Source organism: Lichenostomus cassidix, chromosome Z (assembly GCF_008360975.1).
Source record: "Lichenostomus cassidix isolate B80296 chromosome Z, HeHo_3.0, whole genome shotgun sequence".
In the NCBI taxonomy this organism is placed as follows: Eukaryota; Metazoa; Chordata; class Aves; order Passeriformes; family Meliphagidae; genus Lichenostomus; species Lichenostomus cassidix.
Genome location: NC_139511.1, coordinates 64622707 through 64632493, shown reverse-complemented (window position 1 = coordinate 64632493; position 9787 = coordinate 64622707). Strand labels below are relative to the sequence as shown.

At 47.3% G+C, this 9787-nt stretch overlaps 1 protein-coding gene and 1 long non-coding RNA gene across 3 annotated transcripts; one reads left to right on the top strand and one right to left on the bottom strand.

The window, feature by feature from the left end:
• Nucleotides 1-1840: 1840 nt before the first annotated feature.
• Nucleotides 1841-4262, bottom strand: LOC146425097 (uncharacterized). Of its 2 annotated transcripts, none has more exons than XM_085042766.1 (2): nt 3714-4262; nt 1841-3580 (listed from the first exon to the last, which is right to left on the bottom strand). In XM_085042766.1, the coding sequence occupies exons 1-2, from the start codon at nt 4143-4145 to the stop codon at nt 2024-2026; spliced, it is 1989 nt and encodes a 662-aa protein (XP_084898892.1). In that variant the 5' UTR covers nt 4146-4262; the 3' UTR covers nt 1841-2023. The 2 variants fall into 2 exon arrangements, with proteins under 2 accessions (XP_084898892.1, XP_084898893.1); XM_085042767.1 differs by having other exon boundaries at nt 1845-3577; nt 3714-4253.
• LOC146425096 (uncharacterized) lies at nt 4204-9122 on the top strand. The gene is made up of 4 exons (XR_014846861.1): nt 4204-4366; nt 6006-6184; nt 8788-8841; nt 9070-9122. It is a non-coding gene; the product is annotated as an uncharacterized LOC146425096 (long non-coding RNA).
• The last annotated feature ends 665 nt before the right edge of the window (nt 9123-9787 follow it).

Here is a 9787-nt window from a genome sequence, read left to right as displayed (position 1 = left end):
CATATAAAAGAATTTCAAATAAAGATGTAAAAGGTAAGCTCCAACAGAGTGAAATACAGGGCCTAGAAAGGAGAAGACACTGTTAGACTGCAAGAAAAGAGTGTTTTTGAAGAATTTCTTGTATGCAGTGAGCACTGATCTAATTCAAAGTCTGGCTCCTGACGTGATACTTGCCACTGCCACTTCTGGGGAGAGGAAGCTTTGCAGTTTGCTGCTTCCTCAGGGTAAATTATTCCCATCCAAAAGACCAGAGTGTGGCCAAGGAAATATGAAATTTAAACAGCGATGTCAGAATGGCTCATCTTAATAGCCTCTAAATTGAAGCTTGGAAGGAAACTGATTCTATGTCCCCTTTTATTTTTACATATTTCAACTTATTACTTTTCTACAGGGGGATGAAAACAAGACCATTTGAAGCTTTTCTGAGAAAAAGAGAGAGAGGAAACCACTCCTTTCCATCCTTGTTCCATGCTGCAGCTTACAAGGCTATAGCCTGACTTGGGAGCAGGAAGCTGGAGAGCAGTGCCACAGAAAAGGACCTGGGGTTTCTGGTTGATGGCAAGTTGAACACAGGTCAGCAGTGCCCTGGCAGCCAGAAGGGCCAAGCCTGTCCTGGGGGCATCAGGCACAGCAGTGCCAGCTGGGCAAGGGAGGGGATTGTCCTGCTCTGCTCTGCTCTGCTCTGCGGCAGCCTCACCTCGAGTGTTGGGGGAGTTTTTGGTGCCACCAATGTAAGAAAGACATTCACCTACTAGAGAGCACCCAAAGTAGGGCCAGACGGATGGTGAAGAGTCTGGAGGGGAAGCTGTGTGAGGAGCAGCTGAAACTGAGGGGAGAAGTCATTGCAGTTACAACTTCCTCACAAGGGGAAGAGGAGAGGCAGACATTAATCTCTTCTCTGTGGTGACAGTGACAGGACCTGAGGGTTGTTGTTGTTGGCCTGAAGTTGTGTCAAGGGAGGTTTAGGTTGGATATCAGGGAAAGGTTCTTCACCCAGAGGGTGACTGGGCACTGGAACAGGCTGCCCAGGGAAGTGTTCACAGCACCAGGCCTGACAGAGTTCATGATGCATTTGGACAATGCTCTCAGGCATATGGTGTGACCTTTGGGGTGTGCTGTGCAGGGCCAGGAGCTGGACTTGATGGTACCTTCTGAGTCCTTTCCAACTAAGCATATTCTATGATTCTGTAAATTAAATTAAATTGTCCCAATTGTAAGAAAGAGTCTGTTAGATTTGTCCCGGGAAAACAGTTCCTCTCTTCAGCCACAATGGTAAGTTTTGCAAAATTTGATGTAAATAAAGTGAAGTACTAGAGACTAAAATTTTCTATAGAATAAGATGAAAAGATGTTGGCAAAATGTGTCCTGTAATGTGACTGTCAGTCACTGCAATGAAAGAAATCAAGTCATTATTGCTGAGTAACAAAAGTTGTGGTTCCCACTGTCTCTTCTTACTCTCACAAAGAGCTGTGAAGATGAAATGAGACTTTCTTTAAAGGTTTCTGTGTTTTCACTGCCAAGAAGATAGAGACAAATGTTCAAAGAATGCATATGCACAGAGGCTCTTCATGGGCTGGGCAGGGCAGAAGGGCTGTTTGGAGGTTGGCTACAGCCCTGCCATGTCCTGTGTGATCTCCATATTCTCAGTGGGAGTAATACCCCCTTTGCTTCCTCCTAAATCAAGGCAAGGACAGTCTGAGCTATAGGATTGAACTATAACAACTTCATGTGACAAGAGTTGAACATGAGCAGCATTAAGACCTTGTGTCAGCACCCTGAAGATCCGTGAAGACGAGGAGGGGCACAGAAGGCAAAACGAAGCAGAAAGGCACTGTTGGTAAAGTAACAACTGCTATTATGATGCTAGTTTTATTAGCATCAAAATTTGTCTACATCAAATCCTAAATGGGTCTGTAGCACTCATCACCTAATCTGGGCCCTGTTCCAGGTCCTTCTGTTTGCCTGCTCCTTGGGTCTTGTTGTTCCACAGACCTTGCTGTTCCACAGTCTGCCAGCTGGGTCCCTAGACCAAAAGCGCAGCCTTGCACAGTACCTCATTCCTGATATACTGGGCTGTGTCCAGCAGAGGTGGGTCATCGACTGTGGGACTCTGCAAGGCATGTGCTGGGCTCTCTGTCCCTTCTCCTGGGGCTGTTAATCTTACCCCCTCATCTGTGTCTTGTTCCAGGTCCTTCTGTTCTTTTGCCTGTTCCTCAGGTCTCTGGACCTCAAGCATGGCCCTGCACAGTGCTTTGCCCCTACTGTACTGGGCTGTATCCAGATCTGTGGCACTGGCTGCTGGTTCCTGCTTCTCCCTCTCTCCTGTGCTGCAGGTTGTGGTGGAGGCTGTGGGCAGAGCCCTCAGTGCCCTCTGGGCATGGCTCAGCTGTCTCTGTCGAGTTGGGGCATTGATAACAACAGGGGCAGGAAGGCAGTAGGCATATCCTGCAGGTCTTTCTACTGCAGTTGCTTCACCTGGGCTTTGTTCCCAGTCCTGCTGATACTCTGGCTCTTGGAAAGGTCTCTGGACCACAAGCCAGGCCTTCTTTACAACCTCAGTTCTGATGTAGTCAGACATGTCCAGCAGAGGCAGATAATGCCCTGTGGGGGAATATGGGGCATGTGCCAGGCTCTCTGCCCCTGCTGCTTTAGCTGTTGCTGCTGTTGCCTTATCCATGCTTCCTTCTTGCTCCCACTTCTCTTCTGGCTCCTGGACAGGTTCCTGGACCATAAGCCAGGCCGTCTTAATGATCTCAGTTCTGATGTAATCAGCTGTGTTCAGCAGTAGGGGAGCATCGGCTGTGGGGTTGTGCAGGGCATTTTCCACATCCTCTGCCCCTTCTGCTGTGGCTGTGTCTCCTGTCACCTTGTCCCTGCTTCGTTCCTGGCCCCACATTTCTCTTGGTGGCTTGTCAAGTCCCTGGACCACAAGCACAGCCTTGCCTAAGCCCTCAGCCCTCAAGGACTGGGCTGTGTCCAGCAGAAGTGGGTCACTGGCAGTAGGGCCATGTGGAGCAGGTGCCTGGTTCTCTGCCCCTGCTGCTGTTGCTGCCTCAACAAGAGCAGGAGAAGCTGGTGGCTCTGCCTCCTCATGTTGGAGAGGTGTGTGGCACTCCTCTTCCTCGGGAGCTACAGCTGGGGCAGAATCAGCCAGGTGGATATCTGCTGGATGCACTGGGGCAGGAGATACTCTTGGCAGTTTGTCAGCTGCCTCTCCTGCAGCCTCTCTGCCCACACTGCTGGGCCAGCTGGGACCCTCCCTGGGACCAGTGTGGGAGCTTTTGTTGTCCTCCAGGCCCAAGGAATTGATCCAGTGATGGACAGGAGGTGACACAATGGCATCTGTCCCTTGGGACAGCTCTGTGTCTGTGGCGTCTTCCCATTCCTCCTCCTCTGACAGATCAGTGTCAATGGCATCTTCCCATTCTTCTTCCTCTGAGAGCTCTGTGTCCATGGCATCTGCCCACTCCTCTTCCTCGGACGGCTCTGCGTCAGTGGCATCTTCGCGCTCCTGCTCCCCAGTCAAGGCCATTGGCTCAATGGTTGGAGCTTGGCCTCCCAGCTGCTCCAGTATCACCTGCTTATTCATGAAACCCTTTGTGAACTTCCCTATCCCCTGTAGCTTCTGGAATGGTGCAGCCAGCCTCCCACAAGAAGCTCATGCCCCTGTCCAGTCCCTTCTCAGGCTATCTCGTTCCATCCTTGGCACTCACCTGCCCAGGTGTGTCATCAAACGCCCTGGAGACCCTCAGGGAGAAACCCTGTCCTTGGCTGTCTGGTTGCTGGAGCTCCCTGTCCTCCAGGCCATCCTGCTGCTGCAGCAGGGTAGCTTTCCAGAGCGGGGTCTGCCTGCACATGCTGCAGGTGAGACAGCTCCCATCCAGCTTCTCTGGAGGCCTCCTCTTAAAGGACACAGTGATCTGCTTCACATCCGGCCCGCGCTTCCTGTACCCCCACAGCCACGTACTGCTGGAGTGGCACTCAATGCTCACTGACAGCTCTGCTGGCTCCTGCTGAGCTGCTTGGTGCTGGTGGCCTGTCCCTGCATCTGCACCCCAGCTCAGGGAAGCTGATGCAGCCATGCCACGTGCTTGTGCGGACCATGCTGACAGCTGCTCCTTCTTCTCCATGGTGATCTTTGGCATCCTCTGTCACAGACTTGTCAGGAAGTTGCTGCTTCCTGAGTGAGGTGCTCTCCTAGGGCACCACATCACAAAGGGCCACTGTCACACCAGACCACTGTCAGAAAGGACCACACCCCAGCACTACCCTCAAGGGCAGGGCAGATCCCTGTGATGCTGGCTGGGTCCTGTGAACTGGCATGGCCTGGGCCATGGCACAAGGGAAGGCAAAAGGAGGAAGCCAGGTAGTTGCTTTCTGTGCTCGAGAGTCCAGGCTGGGTTGTAGCCACCAGAGAGCCAGGGAAGGTCAAGCCCCAGATCTTTGCCATTGGCTACTGTTGGCGGGTCTGGGCAGGGCAGGACATCTGAGATGGAGAAGTTAGTTCAGGGATTGTAGCTTTCAGTATTTAAAATCTTGTATGATGATTAGAGAAAGAGATGGAGTCAAGAACTATGCCTTTGAGAAGTCCTAGCATGCTCTGGCTGGACTGGATATTGTGTTGGGCTGAACATCGTGCTCTGCGATACTGACCAGGGAAGTGTAGTATCCCAAAAAGCAGATTCTTTGTAGGGGTCCTTGGCTCTGGGTGAGCACAGGCTTCCCATTCATTTTGAAATTGTTCAATCTACCAATATTGGCATGAGTTCAAAGAGATTTTGTCTCAGGACATCACAAACATGGCCAGTCTTATATTTTTCATAGTCACAAAGTTCCTGTTCTATCACCGAACAGAAAAAATAGTTGGAAGCTTTTTCTTGTTAGCAAATCTCTGACAAGAGGCAGTGCAGAAGACTACATGAGATCACACAAAGCAACAATCTAGATGACAAGCAGACTACCGAGACTAGTTACTGCCTCACACAGGATGATTTGATTGAATTATCCTAAAATGCTACAGGCAGGTGGTGAGATTTGCAAGCCAACAGTGTCTGCCATGGAAAAAATACACAGATGTGCACAACTATATGGCTTCCTGAGGAATGTGTTTTGTTCAGCTCTTGCTTTCTCCTTGTCTTGGCTTGAGGGCTACAAAGATTCTCAGATGCTGCCTTTGCATCCTGAGAGAGCTGGTTGCATACCACAGCCATCTGATGCAGTGTTTCAGTCATGCCTTGCATGCCAGAATGTTGGATGGCTTCATTTCACTTCAGGTGAAATAGAACCAAATATAGAACCAAAATGTGTCATCAGGCCATCCTTGACAATTCTGTCTTGTCTTGCATTTTTCACGGAGACTCCTCCTGACATTTGGATAGTCCAGGAGACAGAAGTGGTAGCTGTGGTGCCATTCCTCTTACATTCCCTTCAGTCATTGTCTTGTAAATTCAAGCCACTGCCATGTACTTTGCATCAAGGAGCTGTCCTGGTTGTGGCCAGGCAAGGAGGGGGTATGGTTAAATTCTGTGGGGATTTTCTATTTACAGACAAACCCTAGAGCATATTCCCCAGAGCATATTCTGGTCATAGTGCTCAAAACAAATGCTTCTTCTTCCTGCACACCATTTGTGGACACTTTATGGGAACCAATTCTGGCATCAGTTGTGTCCTGCAATGGATGTGCAGGCACAGGGCTCTGCATCATGGAGAGCCTCTGTCTGCCTGGACACCACCATGTACTTGTTGTTTTCATTGTGCTCAAGTTTTGCTGATTGCCAGTGCATAATGGGCCACTCCATGTCTCAGCAGGGAGACTTCCTTTAGTTTGTTTCCTTTTGTTTGCTGTCAATATCTGCATAACTTTATATTCTCAGAGATCATGAGGCAAAGGTGGCTCTTCTGGAGTAATGGACAGATTTTAGTGGTTACTACACACTCAGTGGGAACTTTCTCAAATAAGCACTAGCAGCTTAGGCTTTAAAATAAGACCTGATTGGACTCCAAAGGTTTTACTAGCTTCCGTCTGATGGATTGTGAGAAGCAAGTTCCTGTTTCCCTGAAGGGTGGATGGGAGGGAAAGAATTGGAATCTGTCTTCCACATGGATGATGGACCAAGAGCGTCTCAGTGGCCTGAGCTGCAGGACCATGACTGTGAGAATGATCAACTCCCTGTTGACTCAGAAGGTGTGTGGGATCTGCTACTCCATCTGGATCCCTAGAAATCTGTTGAGGGATTCATTGGAGAATGCCCAGAGAGCTGGCTGGTGTCATTGCAAAGCCTCTCTGGAAGATATTTGAGCAGTCTTGGGAATCCGGAGTGGTCCTGATTTTCCAGAAGGGCAAGGAGGACCTTGAAAACTACAGGCCTGTCAGTCTCACTGCAGTGCCTCATAAAATCATAAAAGACATTATTCTGTGAGGTATTGAAAAATAACTGGAGGACAAGGCAGTCATTGTTCAGCACCAGCATGACTTCATGTGGGGAAAGTCCTGCTTGTCAAACCTAACTTCCTTTCACGACAAGGCAGCCCACCTAGTTTATCAAGGGAAGCCAGTTGATGTTATTTTTATCTTTTTGCACTTCAGCAAATCTTTTGGTACTGTCTCTCACAGGATGCTTCTGGACAAAGTGTCCAGCTCACAGCTGGATAAACACATCCAGTCATGGATGAGCAACTGCCTCACGGGTGGGGCACAAAGGGTTGCAGTGAATGGGGTGACATCAGAATGGGGGCCTGTCACTAATGGGGCTCCACAGGGCTCCAGCCTTGCCCTGCGCTCTTCAACATCTTCATAAATTGCTTGTACTTAGAACTGGAAGGGATGCTAAGTAAGTTCACAAACGATACAAAATTGGGAGGAGCTGATGACTCCCTTAAAGGTAGAGAGATCCTGGAAAGACACCTCTACAAATGAGAGGGCTGGGCAATTGCCAGTTGTATGAAGTTCAATAAAGAAAGGTGCTGGATTCTGCTCCTAGGACTGGGGCACTCCTGGTTGTGTGGACAGACCAGGAAAGGAGATACTGGCAGCATCCACAGAAAGGGACCTGGGGCTCTGGATCAACAGCAAGTTGAACATGAGCCAGCAGTGCCCTGGCAGCCAGGAGGGCCAAGCCTGTCCTGGGGGGCATCAGGCATAGCAGTGCCAGCTGGGCAAGGGAGAGGATTGTTCTACTCTACTCTGCTCTGCACTGGGGAAGCCTCACCTTGAGTGCTGGGGGAGTTTTGGGTGCCACAATATAAGAAAGACATTCAGCCATTAGAGAGTGTCCGAAGAATGGCCAGGAGGATGGTGAAGAGTCTAGAGGGGAAGCCATGAGGGGAGTGGCTGAGGTCACTTGGTCTGTTCAGCCTGGAGGAGATGGAGGGGAGACCTCCTTGCAGTTACAGCTTCCTCACAACGGGAAGGGGAGGGGCAGAGGGGCAGAGGCTGAGGAGCAGCTGTAGGAGCTGGGGGTATTTAGTGTGGAGAAGAGGAGGCTCAAGGGTGACCTTATCACTCTCTACAGCTACCTGAAAGGGGAGTGTAGACAGGTGGGGGGGGTTGGTCTCTTCCTGTCAAGCAGTGACACAACAAGATGACACAGTCTTAAGCTGTGCCAGAAGAGGTTCAGGTTGGACATTAGGAAGAATTTCTTCAATGAAAGGGTGACTAGAAATTGCAGTGGACTGCCCAGAGAGGTGGTGGAGTCCCTGGTGATATTTGTGAAAAGACTGGATGTGGCATTCAGTGCCACAGTCTGGTTGACACAGCGGTGTTAGGTCACAGGCTAGACTAGATGATCTCAGAAGTCTTTTCCAACCTTACTGATTCTGTGATCTCTTCTCTGTGGTGACCAGTGACATGACCTGAGGGAAGAGCCTGAAGTTGCGTTAGGCTGGATTTTAGGAAAAGGTTCTTCACCCAGAAGGTGGTCGGACACTGGAACTGGCTCCCCAAGGAAGTGGTCACAGCACCAAGCCTGACAGAACAATGCCCTCATCACATGGTGTGATGCTTAGGGTGTCCTGCCCAGGAGCTGGACTTGATCCTTGTGAGTCCCTTTCCATTCAGCATATTCAGTGATTCTGCGATTTCTCTCTTCTTAGAAGGATTTTATTTTACTCATTGGTTCAAAAAAAATCCACAGTTCTCAAAAGGTTCCCAGTGTAAAACATGCTCTTAAAAGTTGTGAGTGTACCAACGAATGAAAGCTAAACAACTATTTGAAAATCTTGATCAGGTTTTATAGAATATTGAGAAGGCTAAAATCCCACATGTTCTATAGTTTGTGTCTTGTAACAGGAGCCAGCAGAATTTTGATGTAGCATTTTTGTCCAGTGGAGTGTCTTGTCCAGTCAATAAAATTGTGGAATTAAAATATTTGTTTAGCAAAAGGACTGAAGTAATGAGCTTTTTCAGAAAATGAAAAAACAAATGAAAATAAAAAGTTTTTTCCAGCTGAGTTTATCAGAATGTCTTGATTAGGAATATTAAAAATCATCTTACTGTGAAAGCAAAAAGTGAAACTTTATAAACTACTCAAATGTAAAGTTTGGAACAGTTTGCAATCTAGAAATGTCTTTTTTCCCTCCAAAACCAGTTAATTTTGTTTTGAAACAGTCAATCTGAAATGTTTGCATGATCCACTATGAAAATCTGATCTTGTGTTAAAATTTGAAACTAAATTTAAAAATGTCCCCTGTTCATTTTACTAGTCAGTCTGCAGATGGTGATGATCCAAGCCAAATGTCTGTAGATTTTCTACATATTTACCTCAGATTTTGCCTTATTTTTCTTCATAGCTTACAGAAGTATTCCATCGCAATTAAATCAGAAATTACAGAGCTGAGAGGGAGGTGAGTGTTGTGTTAGCCCCAGGCAGTATCAATTGCCCACAGACACTCCTCTGACCTAGACCCCCTAACACCATAGTCAGCTTTGCCTGTGCTAAAATTTAGGGAGAACAAGCTCTGTCCTCCTGCATTGCATTTATATGACATGTATTTGAAGGCAATTGCCATGTTTCAGCTGGCCTTTCTTTCCTCTGGACAAACAACCTCTTTTTCCCTTCTTTGTGTGTGCAGTTACCTTCATCTATTGGAATTCCTTAAGACAATCCCTCCTCCCAGCCAGCAGCTATATAATAATAATAATAATAATAATAATAATAATAATAATGTTTTATATCCTGCTGGCCACACTCACAAAAATGTCAAATTAGTCCCCATTTAAGCCAAATTGACTAGGAGTCCTGTTTGATTTTTCCTTGCAGTGAAAAACTGAAATTTACCTTGTCTGAAATTTACTGTTAAGCCCTATTTAGTTGTTGATCCATGCAGAAAACATTTCTTTGATTAACTTCTGAGAAAGCCTTGTAAGTGTTTGTGTGTATGTCGTATAAATGACATTTCCAGCTTCTCTTCACCCAGTGTCTGTTTTTGCTACAAAGAAAACTGGAGTGGTTTCATGTGATTTGTTTTCAACAATTCCATTTTGCCTTTAATTTATTGCCTCCTTATCTCGGGAACAGCTTTTTGTTTGTCCTTTTATTTTTCAGTGACTGGAATGAAGCTGACCGTTGTTTTAATTTTTTTTTTTTTAATCCAACATTTTTCCATTTTCCTCTGTGCTAAAATATTGCATTTCTGCTTTTTGCAGCTTTTGGAAACACCTTTCTCTCCATCAGGCATTTTCTTCATGCCAGAAGTGTTAGCAGCTCTGCAGCTGAACTACCTCACTACTTTATGTGAATTTCACCAGACCAGTGCATTTAAAAATCATGCATTTAATCCTCACTCTAAC

Coding starts and splice junctions, on each gene's coding strand:
- LOC146425097 (XM_085042766.1), bottom strand. CDS start 4,145: ATGCCAAAGATCACCATGGAGAAGAAGGAGCAGCTGTCAGCATGGTCC. Junction 3,581..3,713: donor TTGATGACACACCTGGGCAG/GTGAGTGCCAAG, acceptor TTCATGAATAAG/CAGGTGATACTGGAGCAGCT.